Below are 22,500 nucleotides of genomic sequence, written 5' to 3'. Positions count from 1 at the left end.
CCCTTCTTACCTGTGCATATTCATTTCTGGCTCTACGACTGCTCTCCTTATTCTCCTGGGTCCATTCCCTAGCACACTTGGTTTTTGTCTCCCTGCACCTTTGGGTGAACCATGGGCTCATCCTGGCTTTTTCATTATTCCTGTTACCCTTGGGTACAAACCTCTCCTCAGCTTCCTTGCATATTGTTGTTACATATTCCATCATCTCATTTACTGGCTTTCCTTCCAGTTCTCTGCCCCACTGGACCCCGTTCAGGAAGTACCTCATTCCCGCGTAGTCCCCTTTCTTGTAGTTTGGCTTCATTCGCCCTCATTCGCCCGGCCCTTCCTCCTTCCCCCTCCACTTGTAACTACTGTGTATTCGAAGCTTAAAACCACATGATCGCTGGCCCCAAGGGGTCTTTCATATGTGATGTCCTCAATATCTGCGCTACTCAAGGTGAGTACTAGGTCCAGTCTTGCTGGTTCATCCTCTCCTCTCTCTCTGTTGTAGTGTCCCTTACGTGTTGGTACATGAAGTTTTCCAGTACCACCTCCATCATCTTAGTCCTCCATGTATCTTGGCCCTCATGTGGCTCCAAGTTCTCCCAATCGATTTCCTTGTGGTTAAAGTCTGCTCTCATCATACTCTTGCCTTGGCCTCCTGCTGTTCTGTGGTGGGTTATACATCACTGCAATTACCACCTTGGGACCTCCAGACTGAAGCATTCCTACTATGTAATTACTTGCTTCTCTACTGTCTCTACTCTCCAGCTCATCAAAATTCCATCGGTTTTTGATCAACAGTGCCACTCATCCACCCCCCCTGTTCCCTCTGTCTTTCCTCAGGATCTGATATCCCGTTGGAAAGATGGAATCTGTTATCATACCTGTGAGCTTGGTTTCTGTGAGAGCTATGATGTCCGGTGATGCCTCTGACTCTTTCGTGTGTATGTATGTATGTGTGTGTGTGTGTGTGTGTGTGTGTGTGTGTGTGTGTGTGTGTGTGGGTGTGCGTGTGAGTGAGTGTGTGTGTGTGTGTGTGTGTGTGTGTGTGTGTGTGTGTGTGTGTGTGTGTGTGTGTGTGTGTGTGTGTGTGTATCCTTTTTAGCTTCATTCTGTATGAGTTTTGGTCAGTTATGATGCAAGCTGTTCAGATCAAAGTACAATGGATATTAATGTATATATATGTGTCGAGGTTTTAAATACAAAAAAGAAAAAGGAAAAACCGAACTCACGACAAGGTACTTGCAATATATCTGCCGCACCTTACGGGAACCATCATCAGCCAGGACTCACCTTCGGTGGACGGTTTTAAGCCAAAATATTGACAGGGTAAAACGAGCACACTTCTAACGCATCATGCCTCTTTTCTGAGCTCACTTTCCAACAAAACTTCGACTCAACAGAAGCTCTGCAGCTGGAAATTACCTGTGGCACCGAGAAGGGTCATAATGATGCCAGCCTGAGAGTTGACCCCAACACCCGTCACTACCATTCTTCCGCTCCCCTCCATCACTGTGGTCCCTGTTAACACAAGGTGTGGACGACTTAGTAATTATTATTATTATTATTATTATTATTATTATTATTATTATTATTATTATTATTATTATCGTATTGTTATTATTATTATTACATATTCATAGGGAATCGCTAAACCCGTAAGGGTCATACAGCTCCTTGGGAGGAATGGGAGGCATGCACATTCGATCGAAGGAAGGGGAGCACTGTTGTAGTTCCTGAGATCGACCAAGAGTCCCTTACCAGTATCAAGGAAGCTCTCCTGAGGGGACGGGTTAGCAAGCTTATTAAGCTTAAGGCCTATCGCCCTTAAACCCGAGTGACTAACTTGTGCACTAACGTCAACAGTACCTACGGTTTGTAGATGAATGGTTCAGAGAACCGACATGTTGATAAATTAGACACATGTGCAACTCTTGGGTATCTTTATTGAGGAAACGTTTCGCCACACAGTGGCTTCATCAGTCCATACATAGGAGAAACTTGAAGAACAGGAGGAGAATGAGGTAATCAGTCCCTCATTCTCCTCCTGTTCTTCAAGTTTCTCCTATGTATGGACTGATGAAGCCACTGTGTGACGAAACGTTTCCTCAATAAAGATACCCAAGAGTTGCACATGTGTCTAATTTATCAACATGTCGGTTCTCTGAACCATTCATCTACAAACCTGTCAGACACTGCAACTTCTTGGGATCTTAATACTTAGGAATTCTTCGCTTGCCTAATTCTTGGGCACGACCTACTTCCACATTGAACAAATGTGACACGACCTATGACTGCTGCACCTCTCCTGCCATACGGTTTATAAGCTGCTTCTCCGCTCATCTGCCGTATTCTACTCAAGATTGATGGACTGAACACATCGATTCAAGGTTGAGGGACTGATTACCTCATTCTCCTCCTGTTCTTCAAGTTTCTCCTATGTATGGACTGATGAAGCCACTGTGTGGCGAAACGTTTCCTCAATAAAGATACCCAAGAGTTGCACATGTGTCTAATTTATCAGTACCTACGGTAAATTAGGGAGAAAAATAAACTACGGATGTATACAATAAGATGCACAAATTACCGATACCTACGAGAGGAACCTAATGTGGACGTTTCAGTCGTCTTGACAATGGTCCAAGACTGACTGAGACGTCGTCATAAAGTTTCTCTCCTAGGTTCTGGTTATATTTATGAATTGTTTCACCCACAGTATGGCGACTTTTTGTAGGACTGCGTGGTGGTCCTGTGGGTTAAAGCGTCATGTGATTTTCACTCACCATGAGGCGGGCCAAAACGACATGGGTTTGAATCCTCGGCTAGTCGCAGTGTTGTTATTGATTAAATACCACTCGTTCGTGGTTACAATAATATAAAATACTGCTTGTGGAGGCTAGTAAGTAGAATGAAATTAGCTCAGAGGCATCCACACCACCGTATGTCCTCGGATCAAGATAAAACACCTAGCTCTGCTGGGTGCTTGATTCTTGTAGGATTGCGTGGTCCTGTGGGTTAGAGTCATGTGATTTTCGTTCACCATGAGGCGGGCCAAAACGACATGGGTTCAAATCCTCAGCCAGTCGCAGTGTTGTTTTTGATATGTATATATATATATATATATATATATATATATATATATATATATATATATATATATATATATATATATATATATATATATATATATATATATATACGTATATATATATATATATATATATATATATATATATATATATATATATATATATATATATATACGTATATATATATATATATATATATATATATATATATATATATATATATATATATATATATACGTATAAATATATATACATATATATATATATATATATATATATATATATATATATATATATATATATATATATATATATATATATATATATATACACACAAGTCCAGAGGTTATTCTATAGCTACAGACATCATCAGTAAAGCCCCAATTATATTATGTTCCACAGTTCTGGTCTCTACAGAATGGATGGATGCCGAAGTTAATCCATTGTACAAGAAAACTTTCATACAGAGTGAGTTCCATAAATCTGCACTCTGTTGAAAGGCATAAAACGAGAGAAAGTGTGATTAAGGAATAAGTTTGGAAGACAAATATAGTTAAAGGGGATACGAAAAGGGTGCTGAAGCTATCTCACCTGGAAAAAACTCGAAACATTGATTACAAGTTGGTTAAATTCAGATTTAGAAAATACATATATAGGAATGTAGAAGAACAATCTGCCGAGTAGTTATTGAAGCTGACACCTTGATTGAGAAGAGTTAGATTTGAGAAGGATTTGCCTAGCATGACTTTCTTGCGGTGTTCCTCTTTTCTTATGTTCTTGCGAAGAATCGGGCTGACTCATAAAGAGTCAAGATGACACAAGAAGAGCCAGGGTGGCCTAAGAAGAGCCGGACTTACCCAACAAAGTTCAACTGGTATAGAAAGTGTCGAAGTGACACTCGAGGAGTGGAAATGACAAAAGAAAAAAGAGTTGTCCTGATCCGGGAAGAGTGGAACTGGCTTAAGAGGAATTAGCCTGACCTAGAGTCGAACTGACACACACAAAAAAAGGGCTGGACTGACCTGAGAAGAGTAATGGGTCCGTTGTTTCGCTCTTAGTGACATGATCGCTCTCGCCTGTGAGTGAAGACTCGTCTACTTTAAGGTCTGATCCCTGAATCAAGAGACCGTCTGCTGGCAACATGTCACCGTACTTGATCTGCAACACACAGAGTGAATGATTTCTTTTGAATATTATTCAACATAACGTGAAGCTAGATTCAGATAAAAAAAAATAACACAGCTGTATTACATCAACAAAGAGAACATGGCGAAAGTCCTGTGTTGTCAGAGTGGGAACTTTGTTGCGCTTGACATAATTATTGGAGCACTCGGGAGTAGAAATACTGAAGGAGAATAAAACCTAGAGTATAGTAGCTGAAACAACTCGTAAATAACCCACACTTAGAGATGAAACTTTAGACGACGTTTCCCTCTGGACCATCAAGTCGAAACTGAGGTAGAAAAAGCAGAATCAAAAGACAAGTACATGAGATGGAAGTGATAAGATAGCAAAATACTAGAACATAAGACTATGGAAACACTGCAGTAGGCCTACTGGCCCTTGGAAATAAAAAAAAATGCAAAATGAAGACATTTATTGAAGGAGACGTTTTGCCAATGGTGTGTTTATCAATCCTGACTACCTACTGGCTCCTAATAGGTAGATCTTTATCCAGAACCAAACTTTCTCACTAAATCCTACACAACTTACTTTCTAAAAGTTACCTAAAGTGCTAGATTCGATCACTATACTTAGCAGATTGTTCCACTAATCGACACCAGTGCTTTCCCATATTCTTTCTAAATCTAAATCCATTGTTTGGAGTGTTTTCTCAGTTAGATATCCACGGCGATACTAGGAAAAAGTCACAGGGGGGGAAAAAGTCAATTTAAAAAACAAGTAAAAATTTTGGCTAAGAAAATGAAGTAACAGAACGTAGATATATGAACAAAAAGCTTTTACGTAACTTTGTTACATAAAAAGTACCTGACATATTCATTGTGAAGACTTGCCTGTAACTGGACATAGCGTCTGAGAAGTTAACCTTATCTAGCCAATCCTAACTTAACCTATCAAATTATTATAATCATGGGGGAGCGTTAAACCCGTAGGATTACACAGTGCACGTGGAGGGGATGGAAGGTACTCACGCTTAATTCAGGGAACTGGATCACAGATCCAATTCCCTAGATCAAGAGCCCCCACCAGCGTCAAGGAGCCTCCCTTGAGGGGTTAGTCTATCAAAGGTAATCTACGCTAATCTACTTTAACCTAATCTAATCTATCGCAAAATATTTTTTATTCATATATTTTACCTCATCTACACCGTGACATTTTTCCTGGAATTTTGTTTTTTTTCTGGGGAATTTGGAAAAGGCCTTCTTAGCATGGGACCACAGGCCTACTGCAGTGCTCATTTTATGTTCTAATACTAATGTGGTATACCTGGAGAAGGTTTCGGGGGTCAACGCCCCCAGCGGCCCTGTCCGTGACCAGGCATCGTAAAAAAGGCACAATATCGCTACCAGTTATGGTCTAAGTAGGACCTAAACGTCGTCGAAAGTTTCAGTCTCTTAGGTGCGGGTGTCAGTCTCCTTGTTGCGGGTTTCAGTCTCCTAGTTGCGGGTTTCAGTCTCCTAGGTGCGGGTTTCAGTCTTCTAGGTGCGGGTTTCAGTCTCCTAGTTGCGGGTTTCAGTCTCCTAGTTGCAGGTTTCAGTCTCCTAGTTGCAGGTTTCAGTCTCCTAGGTGCGGGTTCTTTGTGTAACGTGGTCTTACCTGGCAGATGTCACCGACTAGGATCTCGCTGATAGGCACCTGAAGGATGTTCCTTGCGCGCATGACGGAGAAGAAGTGGTCGTGCTCTATCTTGCTCTGTAAACCACGGAACTGACGCTCTTTGCTGTCCGTGGAAGAAGACTGTCTTAGGATTCCTAAGCCCAGGAGATTAATTACCTAAGTCACAAGGAAGCCCAGGAAAGCCAAAAAGTGTGGCTTATTTTTACTGGGGTACTTTTATTTATAATTAAGTCCTCTATTATGCTAATATGGCAGTGTGGGCTATGGTATTTTATTATTAAAACGTTTCATCCGCCAGGGATTTTATCTATTCAGGGTGATTTGATGGAGTTCCTGGTGGACGAGACGTTTTCACAATAAAATTCCATAGCTCACGTTGGGTGTTACATTTGCATACTGGAGGTGTAATCTACCACTGCATTACCATTTCTACCAGGATGCGTCCCACAGCAACTCCCGGGTATCTATTTACTGCCAGGTAACAACGGCAGCAGGTGTTAGTTGTTTCAATTTAAACCTTACTGCCTGCAAGTGGGTCAGGTGGAACTAATTTCCCTAATTAATTTAACAATAAAGAATGCGTTCTTTGGAACAACGGGCGGGCGAAACGTAGACAAGTTTCATATCCACCTCTGCTGCCGCTGCCCACCTTGGCTTGTTCTGATTAGATCCGATTTATTTAATACCGACAAATCAATGAATGAGAAACATGTGTAAAATCTTAGTATCAGGTCACTGGGACTGGATTAATGAAGATACAGTTGATTTTATAGACTGCATTATGGAGTTATTCAGTAATCTGGGAGGCATTTGAACACCTTAGTTATGAAATGGTAATAAATTACATTTAGTGAACCTAGGATAACCCAAACGATGCCAAACTGTGACTTCACAGTGAAATAATTAATGCAGTAAAGTAGAATTGGAAAAAAAATGTGGTGAAAACATTGGTCGTACCTGTAGTCGTTGAAGGCAGTAACCAGCACGACGACCACCACGGCTACCAGGATAGCTACTCCCTCAATCCAGGGCGGTGCTTGCTCCTCCTTTTCATCTGCCGACCAACACAACATTAGCAACACTCTCACTCCCCACACCATCACCCTATACTTACCTTACACACACGAAAATATCCACAGTCATTTTACAAATACACCCTAAATATACAAGCTTCATTTCTTTCTGCAGTATACAAAAGTAATTTAAATGTAAAACATATTAAACGAAAGCCACTAGCATGCGGTGCATCTATAGTCTTGACACAGATACATCTACATTCTCCCTACTCTCATGGCAGTATGAAAGCTACGTAATAGCAGGCAATAATTAGTAACGGGAAAGGAGCAGGTAGGAGCAGTGAGAAAGCTGAGTTAAACTAATGAGGCAGAATCCTGCGAGACACTTACCAACAGCCGCCTTAGAAGGATCGTCGGGAGCGCTGTCTGTTGAGGAACAATGGGGAAAGGTACGGGTTAACTGCTGTTTAAAAAAAAAAAACATTAAAATTTTGCACAAGGCATAATTATTTGTCTGTAGTTACAGGTGTAGAGATGTGATCCTTATGACTCGTCTTCTGTGTTTAGCTTGAGTATTATATGCTAGTGGCTGTAGAATATACAGAATCCTGTATCACTCTGTGTACTCAATTCTTTGTGTCTGTTGAGGAGTAATCCCAGCTCTTGACCCCATCTCTTAATTACTAATGCCATGCTTTACTGATTCCTGGTTTCAAGAGCAATGCTATATCTACTCATGAAACTGTGTATGATGTTTGTATTCGTCACCTCTTCGTCGAGAATGATTTATTCTGTACGTCATAGCACTGGCAGAGATGAAGAGGAAAAAGGTTAAGACAGAATATAGGGAAAAAAGGGAAATGGCTATAAAGGAAGAGATGGGTAAGAAATATTAAGTGGCTCAATTACTTTGGGATTTGTTGAAGAGCGTGTGATGTGCAACACGTTGACGGGTAATGTGTCGCAAATATTTTTTGAATTCTATAGTTTCTTGAGGTGTTTTATCTGGTGAGAGATTGATGTTGCCACAACATACTTCAGCATGAACATGGAATATGTCGTGAGGAAATACACAAATGACTCTTTGTTAAGATTCTCGATGCGGTTCTTACAGCAGTTTTTCTTTTTAACACATGCTGCTGAAGTTTTGCGATCATTAAAGGACAAAAAGGTTAAAATACCTTTGTAAATGGTCCAAGTGGGACCGAAACGTCGTCGTTAACTCCTCCCTCCTATGTGTGAGTTATCTGAGTATTCTACGACCATTATTTGTTCGTGAAAAAACGATGAAGCATCGACAGTGTGAGACGGTGACTGCTGAGGAGTCTTTATGGTACATTGTTTTGCAACAAAATTTATTGATAAAGCCAGTGTGTGGCGAAACGTTGTGGCTGTAAGAATTCCTCTACAATCAGTGTCTTGCTTATTATTAAATATTTTCTGAGGTTGAATCTCAGCTCTTGGCTCCACCTCCTAGACTACTCTGACTGTTAGTACTTGTTCCTGACCTCCTAAACCTAATCATAGCTACTCCTGAAGCTGTGTGCTGATTATTTCTTATGCTATCTTTCCTGTTTCTTTCTGGATTCTATATTAAAGACGTGTAAGTGATGGTTAGATGTTACTTTAGCATTCTGTTATTTAAATAACTATAAAAAACCTGACAGACAATATTTAAGTTACGCTTGACTACGAATTTTTGTAATGATGTGAAGGAGATTTTCTAACGTTAATATGTCAGCTGGACTAATTTCCTGATACTTCCCAAAACGCAAAAATACAATACGTAACCTACATAGGAAAGGTATCTAATAAGTCACATTAGTTAATCTACGGGTTATAAACATGTTTGTAGTCATAGCTAGCATTTGACCACCTACCAGAAGGTAATGACACACCAGGCAAGTGATTACCTATACTATCCACCAGCAGGTGACGACCTACCAACAGGTGATGACCTACCAGGCAGGTGACTACATATATGACCTAATAGACAGGTGACTTCTTATACTACCTACCAGCAGGTGGCTTCCTATACGACCTACCAGCAGGTGACAACCCTCACCAGGCAGGTGACGACCTATCAAGCAGGTGACGACCCACCAGGCAGATGACTACTATACGACCCACCAGGCAGGTGACTACTGTACGACCCACCAGTATGTGACTACTATACGACCCACCAGCATGTGACTACTATATGACCCACCAGGCAGGTGACTACTATATGACCCACCAGTATGTGACTACTATACGACCCACCAGTATGTGACTACTATACGACGCACCAGGCAGGTGACTACTATACGACCCACCAGTATGTGACTACTGTACGACCCACCAGTGTGTGACTACTATACGACGCACCAGGCATGTGACTACTATACGACCCACCAGTATGTGACTACTATACGACCCACCAGGCAGGTGACTACTATACGACCCACCAGGCAGGTGACTACAATCCACCAGCAGGTGACTACGACCCACCAGCAGGTGACTACGACCCACCTGAATGCGACTACTATACGACCCACCAACAGGTGACGACTCACGCGCAACACTGTCCTCGGCGTGAAAGAAGGAGAGGACGATGCTGAGGATGGCGGCCACCTGCAGCACGATGAGGGTGGTGTCCTTGAGGGCTCTCAGCACCAGCTGCAGGAAGGTGGCCGGGGCCTTAGGTTGGATCTGGTTAACGCCGAACGCCTCCCGACGCAGCTCCAGCTCCTCCGGCGAGTTGCCGATACCTACAGGTGTGACAAAAACAGGTTAATGGCTGCTTCACTAAGCAGGACGACCACTTGAAAAGCTCATTAACGTCCAGAAAATTGAGAACACTTTTAATCTAAATTAATGTTGTTTTTTTAATATTTTAATTTAAACGGTCAATTTCAGATTATTAAAAATTATGGAAAAAATAAAAATAAACTGAAAATATTCCAAAATATCAAAGATTCTTCCTTTCTCTGTCTCTTTCTCTCTCCCTCATCTCTCCCTTCATCTTTCACTCTTTCTCTTTCTCTCTCTCTCTCTCTCTCTCTCTCTCTCTCTCTCTCTCTCTCTCTCTCTCTCTCTCTCTCTCTCTCTCTCTCTCTCTCTCCCTCTCTCTCTCTCTCTCTCTCTCTCTCTCTCTCTCTCTCTCTCACACACACACACACACAGTCAACGTCAGTGTGGTCCAAACTAACATTGACACAGAAAATTAAACAATGTACCGGGAGGAGTGAGGTCCTCTTCAGCTGAGGAGATTCAAATAGCTTTAGCAAGTTATGGGTTTCTAGGTGATTTCCTGAAGACGTCTCTTCATAGGACAAAACACCGTGAGAAAGCGAGGTATTGCTCTACAGGGTGTCCCAGAAGTCTCCATACAGGGACATTTAGCAATTTTGTGGCTGGCTGGGTGTATTTCTTTGTAAATACACCCAGCCAGACATGAGAATGAATTAGGGAGGATATGATTGAGGTGTATAAATGGAAAACAGGAATGAATAAAGGGGATGTAAATAGCTGGAAAAATTAAGATTCAGGAAGGATATAGGAAAGCACTGGTTTGGTAATAGAGTTGTAGATGAGTGGAACAAACTCCCGAGTACCGTCATAGAGGCTAAGACGCTGTGTAGTTTTAAAAATAGCTTAGATAAGTACATGAGTGAGTGTGGGTGGGTGTGAGTTAGACCTGATTAGCTTGTGCTACTAGGTCAGATACCGTGTTCCTTCCTTAAGTGAACGTCACCTGACCTGACAAGGTTAAGGCATTGGCTTAAGCCGGGAGGAGAACTGGACCTGCCTCGCATGGGCCAGTAGGCCTGCTGCAGTGTTCCTTCTCTCTTATGTTCTTATGTTCTTCTTTTAACAAAAGCATTCTTAAAGGATATCTGAAAAAAATATTAGTAATGTATGGAGAGTTTTCGGGACACCTTATATATAGAGGCACTTCAGAGGTGCTTCCTAACACAGTATTCGAAATCCTATTGATTGAGATTGTTTACTGATGTGGCATTGAACACTCCTGGTGGAGGAAGTCGTTAGTCATGTGTTTCCCCGTATTCACTTCCACTTCTGTTTTTTGTTGTGTTATCGGTACCAGTAATCGGTAAACAATAATCGGAAAAAAGAATATTCTGTAAGAATAATCTTGTACACATCACTGAAAATAAAAAAAATAGAATGTGTTGATTTTGAGTTTGTGAATAATGTTGTGGTGAATATTTGTAGACAGTTGTGTGTAAAGTAAAAGGACACAAGTGCAACTAATGTGACATTTTATTGTGGCAACGTTTCGCTCTCCGGGAGCTTTACAAACAGTACATGGACACAGAGGGTATATATAGGCTCAGAGTGAGGTGCAATACTAGTGGTAGTAGTAGTAGTGACATAAGTTGTAGTAGTAATAATACAATAGGGTAGAGCAATTAACTCGTACATGAGTAAAAGGATATAAAAGCTATTACTTGGGTAACATAAAAATAGGTAATGCAAATTTAGACCTGTTTCAGTGTTCACTCTCTGTAATGTGCTTTGTGTAGTATTACAGGAGAGACTATGTGATGGCAGGGTTTACTGTTTTCAGGAGGATTCTTGCTAAGACTTCAGAGGTGGTGAAGCTGCCTTTGTTTTGTTTAATTGTATTCGAAACAGCGATTAGTGATGACTCGAGGCACTTGCGTCTGCGGAAATTAGTTTCTTTGATCACAAATTGGGCGTCCCTGAATTTCATGAGATGATTGGAGGAATTTCGGTGTTGTACACAGGCGTTGTTCAAGTTATCGTTCCTACATGCGTAATTGTGTTCATTGAGGCGGGTGTCGAGGTTTCTTGCTGTTTCACCTACATAAATCTTGTCGCAGCCTCCACAGGGTATAGTGCAAACTCCTGCATTGACTGGTTCGTGGTGCTTTGCTCTACCCTATTGTATTATTACTACTACAACTTATGTCACTACTGCTACTACTACAACTTATGTCACTACTGCTACTACTACCACTAGTATTGCACCTCACTCTGAGCCTTTATATACCCTCTGTGCCCATGTACTGTTTGTAAAGGCTTGACAAAGCTCCTGGAGAGCGAAACGTTGTATCACATTAGTTGCACTTGTGTCCTTTTACTTTACATATTGTCTGTAATTCTACCAACATTATTACAGACAGTTGTGTGTTATGTTAGCCAAAGTTAATATGGCAGTGTGTGTGTGTGTGTGTGTGTGTGTGTGTGTGTGTGTGTGTGTGTACTCACCTAGTTGTGATTTCAGGGGTAGAGTCATAACTCCTGGCCCCGCCTCTTCGCTGATCGCTACTAGGTCCACTCTCTCTCCCTTTTCCATGAACTTTATCGAACCTCTACTTAAAGCTATATATGGATCCTGCCTCCACTACATCACTACTCCACTACATTACTCGTCCATTTGTAACCCCTTATTCCTGTGTCTTATTTCTGAAACATTCTGTCCCTGTCCACCATGTCAGTTCCTCTCAGTATTTTATACGTCGTTATCATGTCCTCTCTATACCTCCTGTTCTCCAGTGTCGCCAGGACGATTTCCCTTAACCTCTCCTCGTAAAACATACTCACTTAGCTACGGGACTAGTCTTGTTGCAAATCTTTGAACTTTCTCTAATTTTTTGATGTTTAACCAGATGCGAGTTCCATATTGGTGCTGCATACTCCAGTATGGGCCTGACGTACAGTGTACAGGGTCGTGCATGAATCCTGTGATGATAGCAAACCCGTCATGCAGAGAAGCAATGATATTATTGCAATTACAACACCCAGGGAGTGCTTGATCTATCCTGCCCTCAAGGGAGTGCCTTGCCATTTATCCTGTCCTCCAGGGAGTGTTTGAGCTTCTATCCTGTCCTCCATGGAGTGCCTGACCCTTTATCCTACCCTCCAGGGAATGCCTGGCCTTCTATCCTGACATCCAGGGAGTGCCTGACCTTCTATCCTGGCCTCCAGGGAGTACCTGACCTATCCTGTCCTCCAGAGAGTGACTGACCTATCCTGGCCTCTTTGGAATGCCTGACCTATCCTGTCCACCACGGAGTACCTGGCCTATCCTGCCCTCCAGGGAGTCCTTGACCTTCTATTCTGGCCTCCAGGGAGCACCTGACCTTCTATCCTGTCCTCCAGAGAGTACCTGGTCTTCTATTCTGTCCTCCAGGGAGTGTCTGACCTATCCTGCCTTCCAGGGAGTGCCTGATCGTCTATCCTACCCTCCAGGATTTGATTTACCTTCTATTCGGAGTACCTGGCATTTTTATCCTGCCCAGGGGGTGCAGGACCTTTTATCTTGCTCCAGGAAGTGCATGATTTATTTTCCTACCCCCTTTCTCCCAGGGAGTGCATGACCCATTATCCCAGGGGGTCATACAGCTCCAACGGAATAGAAGGTAATCATCTGTGATCCAAAGGAAGAGAAGGGTAGGTCCAGTTCCTTGGATCAGGAGCTCTTCACCTGGACTTCATGTGCAGTCGAGGTTATGGAGGAAATATCAAAGAATTAATCATATTATAACCATGAATAACCACTGTCAGCACTATGATTACACTGAAATACTATAATTGATATAATTATGTGCTATTTGCAACTGTGGTGTGTGTTTGTGTGTGTGTACTCACCTATTTGTACTCACCTATTTGTACTCACCTATTTGTAGTTGCAGGGGTCGAGCTATAGCTCCGGGCCCCGCCTCTTCACTGATCTCTACTAGGTCTTCTCTCCTCCTGCTCCATGAGCTTTGTCATACCTCGTTGTAAAACAATGTATGGTTCCCGCCTCCACTACGTCACTTGCACGACTATTCCACTTCCTGACAACTCTATAACTAAAGAAATACTTCTTAACATTTCTTTGACTCATCTGAGTCTTGAACTTTAAGTTGTGACCCCTCGTTTCTGTGTCCCCTCTCTGGAACATCCTGCCTCTGTCTACCCTGTTAATTCCTCACAGTGTTTTGTATGTCGTTTTCATGTCTCCCCTAACCCTCCTCTCCTCCAGACCGATTTTCCTTAACCTTTCTTCGTAGGACATTCCCCTTAGCTCTGGAACTAGCCTTGTTGCAAACCTTTGCACTTTCTCTAATATCTTGACGTGCTTGACCAGGTGTGGGACCCAAACAGGTGCTGCGTACTCCAGTATGGGCCTGGCGTACACTGTGTACAGAGTCTTGAATGATTCCTTACTGAGGTTTCGGAACACTAGTCTCAGGTTTGCCAGGCGCCCATATGCTGCAGCAGTTATCTTGTTGATGTGCGCCTCAGGAATTGTGTTCGGTATTATACTCACCCCAGGATCCTTTTCCTTAAGTGTGTGGGTGTGTGTGTGTGTTGTGTGTGTGTGTGTGTGTGTGTGTGTGTGTGTGTGTGTGTGTGTGTGTGTGTGTGTGTGTGTGTGTGTGTGTGTGTGTGTGTGTGAGTGTCTGTGTGTGTGTGTGTGTGTGTGTGTGTGTGTGTGTGTGTGTGTGTGTGAGTGTATGTGTCTGTGTGTGTGTGAGCATATGTGTATGTGTGTAGTTGTATATACCTTCACTAGTGGTGGTGTAATGTAAGACAATCATCATTAAATATTGATTAAGTTCTCGGAATTCCTAGTACTGTACCGAGTGTGTGTGTGTGTGTGTGTATATATATATATATATATATATATATATATATATATATATATATATATATATATATATATATATATATATATATATATATATATATTAGTGTGCAAATTAAATGGGACAAGAATATATTTTGTGATTATCTCATAACATCTCTTAGTCTCCGGCTTAATTAATGTAGTTTGGGTTCCTTTCTTTTCAGAGGAGTTTGCTACCGACTTCTGGCAACCAACCAACTGTGGTGTTACCCTGCGACTTTTGTCAGTGCTACAACAGCTGTTGTTCTGTAAGATTATTCCTGTAAGCATGATCAGTGAGTAAATGATTTTTCGCCAAATTCTTCCCTTTAATTCTTGATTACTGCTGAAATTCATGATGGATGTTACATCTAGGAAGTGTCTAAGTGCTGTATCTCTCAGAAAACATGCTGATTTGAGTATCAGACAGATCGCCGAAAATTTGAGCCTAGATTGTGGAGCAGTGCGTAGAGGAAGATGTGAAAGAAAATGCAAGACAACACCTCACGATGACAAGGTTATCATAAGAAATAATGCGAAGGATCCCAAGAAATCCACCACGAATCTACAAACAGATTTGGCTTTAGTTGGCATAAACGTTAATTCTTTAACTGTTCGACGAAGGCTCCTTGAAGATCGCAGAAATGCCAGAAAGCCGGTAAAGAAACAATAACTGATTGTTAAGAAGAAAAAACGGCTGTGGCGGTCACTCGATCATAAGGGATGGACAACAGATGAATGGAGAAAAGTTATATTTTCAGATGAGGCGCATTTCGAAGTACATATATACATTTAGTGGTAATGAGACAGAGTAAAGGCGAATCTCTTCAGAATGGACACATTCAACAGACGCCAAAACACCCAGTTTTACTGCTAAAGACCCTGGATGGCTTGTTAATGTTGAGGAACGATGAACAGTGACAAATACAAGACAATCCTGGCAACTCGCCTGCTTTCCGTTGTGGATAGAGACTTTCCTGAGAGAAGGCATTTTCCAGCAGGATCTTACTCCATGCCACACATTCAGAAAAATAGTGACATTCCTCGAGGAGAGTGGGGTAAGTGTTCTAAATTGGCCTAGAAACTCTTCTGACCTCAACCCAACTGAAAATCTTTGGGCAATAACCAAATGCAGGACTGTGAAACAGGACTGTTCAAGTGTGGAGAAGCTAATTGTTACTGTTATTACAATCTGATACCATCACGAAGAACTTGCCAAAATGAGTTCAACTTTGGTTGAGTCTATGCCAAAGCATGAAGCTTTGCCTTAAAAAGCATAGGATAATTATATCTCTTGTTAAATCAATTATTTGTCATATCATTGCCCTGTATTTTTCAAATAAACATTAATTTTCCAAATAAATATATTACTTAATTAATATTCATACAATATATATATATATATATATATATATATATATATATATATATATATATATATATATATATATATATATATATATATATATATATATATATATATATATATATGGTTGCAAAACAACCACTCTGAAAGCATAGAGAAATTCCAAGCGCTTTCGTGACTACTCACATTATCAAGGAACTATGAAAGTAAAGCATCCAAGGAAGCTATATAAGGGGTCTGGCCGGCACCTCACTATCAGATCCCACAACGGTTAAACACCTGACGCGCGCCGACCCAACTTGGATAGGTCCTTGGCACAACTCACCCCACAAACTATTCTACCCAAGAAATAAAATTTTTTAAAGATTATTTGTCCAGTGTATTATTAAATTCTTCCCAAATTCTATTAATTATAAATGGATCTAATTTATATAAACCAAAGGAAATATTCATATTATTGTCAAAACTGCTTTTTATGAAACAAGATTCAATTATATTCCTGTCGACCATGGACTTGCTTGATACTACTTTCTCAACTTTTTGAAAATCAATTGGATGGTTAAAATCTCTTACATGAATAAATAGAGCATTGGAATCTTGTCCAGTTCTAATGCTATATTTATGTTGTTTTAATCTTAGTTCGAGATTTTTACCAGTTTGACCGTAATAAACTTTATCGCAAATTTTACAAGGAATCTTATAGACACATCCATCAGCATTTTGGGGGGAATTCTTTATCAAAAGTTTTTTACTGTATCAAGATTTTTGAATACAACTTTAATATTAAAAGTCTTAAGAAGAGAAGGCATATCAACCAAGTTTTCATGGTAAGGGAGAACCAACATATTTTTAGTTGAATAAGGCTGGTTGTCCCTTTTTGGATTTTTAAAAGATTTGCTAGATAAAGTTTATTACGGTCCTTCTCTTCTTAAACTGGTATTCAAAAATCTCGAACTAAGATTAAAACAACATAAATATAGCATTAGAACTGGACAAGATTCCAGTGCTCTATTTATTCATGTAAGAGATTTTAACCATCCAATTGATTTTCAAAAAGTTGAGAAAGTAGTATCAAGCAAGTCCATGGTCGACAGGAATATAATTGAATCTTGTTTCATAAAAAGCAGTTTTGACAATAATATGAATATTTCCTTTGGTTTATATAAATTAGATCCATTTATAATTAATAGAATTTGGGAAGAATTTAATAATACACTGGACAAATAATTTTAAAATTTTCTTGGGTAGAATAGTTTGTGGGGTGAGTTGTGCAAAGGACCTATCCAAGTTGGGTCGGCGCGCGTCAGGTGTTTAACCGTTGTGGGATCTGATAGTGAGGTGCCGGCCAGACCCCTTATATAGCTTCCTTGGATGCTTTACTTTCATAGTTCCTTGATAATGTGAGTAGTCACGAAAGCGCTTGGAATTTCTCTATTCTTTCAGAGTGGTTGTTTTGCATATTTTGAAATCACGTGTTTACTGTGTTCTTATTGCATATATATATATATATATATATATATATATATATATATATATATATATATATATATATATATATATATATATATATATATATATATATATATATATATATATATATATATATATATATATATACAAGTCGGCCGTCTCCCACCGAGGCAGGGTGACCCAAAAAGAAAGAAAATCCCCAAAAAGAAAATACTTTCACTATCATTCAACACTTTCACCTCACTCACAGAGGTGCCCAGAATACAACAGTTTAGAAGTATATATGTATAAAAATACACAACATATCCCTCCAAACTGCCAATATCCCAAACCCCTCCTTTAAAGTGCGGGAATTGTACTTCCCATTTCCAGGACTCAAGTCCGGTTATATAAAATAACCGGTTTCCCTGAATCCCTTCACTAAATATTACCCTGCTCACACTCCAACAGCTCGTCAGGTCCCAAATACCATTCGTCTCCATTCACTCCTATCTAACACGCTCACGCACGCTTGCTGGAAGTCCAAACCCCTCGCCCACAACACCTCCTTTACCCCCTCCCTCCAACCTTTTCGAGGACGACCCCTACCCCGCCTTCCTTCCCCTACAGATTTATACACTCTCCATGTCATTCTACTTTGATCCATTCTCTCTAAATGACCAAACCACCTCAACAACCCCTCTTCAGCCCTCTGACTAATACTTTTATTAACTCCACACCTTCTCCTAATTTCCACACTACGAATTTTCTGCATAATATTTACACCACACATTGCCCTTAGACAGGACATCTCCACTGCCTCCAACCGCCTCCTCGCTGCAGCATTTACAACCCAAGCTTCACACCCATATAAGAGTGTTGGTACTACTGTACTTTCATACATTCCCTTCTTTGTCTCCATAGATAGCATTTTTTGCCTCCACATATACCTCAACGCACCACTCACCTTTATTCCTTCATCAATTTTAAGATTAATCTCATCCTTCATAAATCCATCCGATGACACGTCAATTCCCAAATATCTGAAAACATTCACTTCTTCCATACTCCTCCTACCGATTTTGATATCCAATTTTTCTTTATCTGAATTATTTGATACCCTCATCACCTTACTCTTTTCTATGTTCGCTTTCAACTTTCTACCTTTACAAACACTCCCAAATTCGTCCACTAACCTTTGCAATTTTTCTTTAGAACCTCCCATAAGCACAGTATCATCAGCAAAAAGTAACTGTGTCACTTCCCATTTTGTATTTAATTCCCCATAATTTAATCCCACCCCTCTCCCAAACACCCTAGCATTTACTTCTTTTACAACCCCATCTATAAATATATTAAACAACCATGGTGACATTACACATCCCTGTCTAAGACCTACTTTTACCGGGAAGTAGTCTCCCTCTCTTCTACACACCCTAACCTGAGCCTCACTATCCTCATAAAAACTCTTTACAGCATTTAGTAACTTACCACCTATTCCATATACTTGCAACATCTTCCACATTGCTCCCCTATCCACTCTATCATATGCCTTTTCTAAATCCATAAATGCAATAAAAACTTCCCTACCTTTATCTAAATACTGTTCACATATATGCTTCAATGTAAACACTTGATCTACACATCCCCTACCCACTCTAAAACCTCCTTGCTCATCCGCAATTCTACATTCTGTCTTACCTGTAATTCTTTCAATAATAACCCTACCGTACACTTTTCCTGGTATACTCAGTAAACTTATTCCTCTATAATTTTTACAATCTCTTTTGTCCCCCTTCCCTTTATATAAAGGAACTATACACGCTCTCTGCCAATCCCTAGGCACCTTCTCCTCTTTCATACATTTATTAAACAAAAATACCAACCACTCCAACACTATGTCTTCCCCTGCTTTTAACATTTCTGTCATGATCCCGTCAGTTCCGGTTGCTTTACCTACTTTCATTCTACATAATGCCTCACACACCTCCTCCACACTCACATCCTGCTCTTCTTCACTCCCAACAGATGGTATACCTCCCTGGCCAGTGCATGAAATTACCGCCTCCCTTTCTTCGTTGACATTTGAAAGTTCCTCAAAATATTCTCGTCATCTACCCAATACCTACATCTCCTCATCTACTAACTCCCCTACTCTGTTTCTAACTGACAAATCCATTCATTCCCTAGGCTTTCCTAACTTGTTTAACTCACTCCAAATTTTTTTCTTATTATCATTAAAATTTCTTGACAGTGCCTCTCCCACTCTATCATCCGCTCTCCTTTTGCACTCTCTCACCAATCTCTTCACCTTTCTTTTACTCTCCATATACTCTGCTCTTCTTATAACACTTCTGCTTTGTAAATACCTCTCATAAGCTACCTTTTTCTCTTTTATCACACCCTTTACTTCATCATTCCACCAATCACTCCTCTTTCCTCCTGCACCCGCCCTTCTATAACCACAAACTTCTGCCCCACATTTTAATACTGCATTTTTAAAACTATTCCAACCCTCTTCAACTCCCCACTACTCATACTTGCACCAGCCCACCTTTCTGCCATTAGTTGCTTATATTTCACCCGAACTTCCTCCTCCCTTAGTTAATACACTTTCACCTCCCTCTTACTTGTTGCCATTTTCCTCTTATCCCATCTACCTCTTACTCTAACTGTAGCTACAACTAGATTATGATCCGACATATCAGTTGCCCTCTATAAATGTGTACATCCTGGAGCCTACCCATCAACCTTTTATCCACCAAGACATAATCTAACAAACTACTTTCATTACATGCTATATGATACCTTGTATATTTATTTATCCTCTTTTTCATAAAATATGTATTACTTATTGCCAAACCTCTTTCTACACATAGCTCAATTAAAGGCTCCCCATTTTCATTTACCCCTGGCACCCCAAATTTACCTACTACTCCCTCCACAGCATTTTTAAATCCCCAACCACAAGTACTCTCACACTTGGTTCAAAACTCCCCACGCATTCACTCAACAATTCCCAAAATCTCTCTCTCTCTCCTCTATACTTCTTTCTTCCCCAGGTGCATATACACTTACTATAACCCACTTCTCACATCCAACCTTTATTTTACTCCACATAATCCTTGAATTAATACATTTATAGTCCCTCTTTTCCTGCCATAGCTTATTCTTCAACATTATTGCTACTCCTTCTTTAGCTCTAACTCTATTAGAAACCCTTGACCTAATCCCATTTATTCCTCTCCACTGGAACTCACCCACCCCCTTCAGCTTTGTTTCACTTAAAGTCAGGACAACCAGCTTCTTCTCATTCATAACATCCAAAATCATCTCTATCATTCGCACAACATCCACGCACATTCAGACTTCCCACTTTGACAATTTTCTTCTTCTTATTCTTTTTAGTAATTATTGCAAGAAAAGGGGTTACTAGCCCATTGTTCCCGGCATTTTAGTTGACTTTTACAACACGCATGGCTTACGGAGGAAAGATTCTTATTCCACTTCCCCATGGATATAAAAGGAAAAGTAATAAGAACGAGAACTATTAAGAAAAAATCAAAGAAAACTCAGATGAGTGTGTATAAATAAACTTGTACATGTATGTGTAGTGTGACCTAAGTGTAAGTAGAAGTAGCAAGACGTACCTGTAATCTTGCATATTTATGAGACAGACAAAAGACACCAGCAATCCTACCATCATGTAAAACAATTACAGCCTTTCGTTTACACTCACTTGGCAGGACGGTAGTACCTCCCTGGGTGGTTGCTGTCTACCAACCTACTACCTACAATATATATATATATATATATATATATATATATATATATATATATATGTATATATATATATACACATATATATACATACATATATACATTATATATATACATATATATATATATATATATATATATATATAGATATATATATATATATAGATATATATATATATATGTATATATATATCGTGCCGAATAGGAAGAATTTGCGATCTTGGCTTAAATAGCAACGCTCATCTTGCCATATAGGACAAGTGAAAATTTATGTATGCAATAATTTCGCCAAAATCATTCTGAACCTAACGAAAAAAAATATATTTCACTGTGTTTGTTTAGTATTAAATTATTGTAAACAAATCTAAAATATATTTAGTTGGGTTAGGCTAAAATAAATTGTTCTTGTTATAATAAGGTTAGGTAAGTTTTCTAAGATTCTTTTGGAGCAAAATTAAACGTATAAGAGAAAATTTGAGAAAGGACTTAATTTTAAATGAGTTCTTGCTAATTGACCAGTTTTACATATTCGGCCCGACACACACACACACACACACACACATATATATATATATATATATATATATATATATATATATATATATATATATATATATATATATATATATATATATATATATATATATATATATATATATATGTCGTGCCGAATATGTAAAACTGGTCAATTAGGAAGAACTCATTTAAAATTAAGTCCTTTTCAAAATTTTCTCTTATACGTTTAAAGATATATATTTTTCATTAGTGTTAATGTAAAAAATTTTAATTTTGCACCAAAAGAAACTTAGAAAACTCACCTAACCTTATTATAAGAAGAACAATTTATTTTAGCCAAACCCAACTAAATATATTTCAAATTTGTTTACAATAATTTAATAATAAACAAACACAGTGAAATATATTTTTTTCGTTAGGTTCAGACTGATTTTGGCTAAATTATTGCATACACAAATTTTCACTTGTCCTATATGGCAAGATGAGCGTTGCTATTTAAGCCAAGATCGCAAGTTCTGCCTATTCGGCACGACATATATATATATACATATGTATATATATATATATATATATATATATATATATATATATATATATATATATATATATATATATATATATCAACCATACCCCCGGCCGGGATTGAACCCGCGGTCATAGAGTCTCAAAACTCCAGCCCGTCGCGCTAGCCACTAGACCAGCTAGCCACAATAAGATTCATCCAACTAGGTATATTTCTACACCATAGGAAAGTTAGCACAGGCACCTCTGTGACCACAAATGCAAGTTTTTACAGACGAATCTCCAGCTAGCGTGGCCGTGACGAACTCTAGCTCAAGTCCCTTCACTGCCGTCAACATGACTTAAGAAATC

The 22,500-nt window shown here is 39.6% G+C and overlaps 1 protein-coding gene across 1 annotated transcript in view; it reads right to left on the bottom strand.

The window, feature by feature from the left end:
- Window positions 1–22,500, bottom strand: part of LOC128698578 (plasma membrane calcium-transporting ATPase 4) — a 131,598-nt gene that overhangs the window by 21,092 nt on the left and 88,006 nt on the right. The window contains exons 3-8 of the mRNA XM_070085026.1: window positions 9,445–9,639; window positions 7,280–7,315; window positions 6,831–6,927; window positions 5,853–5,976; window positions 4,097–4,232; window positions 1,411–1,506 (exon numbers count right to left, since the gene is read on the bottom strand). Of these exons, the coding sequence (XP_069941127.1) occupies window positions 1,411–1,506; window positions 4,097–4,232; window positions 5,853–5,976; window positions 6,831–6,927; window positions 7,280–7,315; window positions 9,445–9,639 (684 nt within the window). The remainder of the gene's footprint in view (window positions 1–1,410; window positions 1,507–4,096; window positions 4,233–5,852; window positions 5,977–6,830; window positions 6,928–7,279; window positions 7,316–9,444; window positions 9,640–22,500) is intronic.

The sequence above is a fragment of the Cherax quadricarinatus genome, chromosome 14, assembly GCF_038502225.1.
Source record: "Cherax quadricarinatus isolate ZL_2023a chromosome 14, ASM3850222v1, whole genome shotgun sequence".
Lineage (NCBI taxonomy): Eukaryota > Metazoa > Arthropoda > Malacostraca > Decapoda > Parastacidae > Cherax > Cherax quadricarinatus.
Note: the sequence above shows the minus strand (reverse complement) of the source record. Positions and strands in the feature narration are given on the sequence as shown.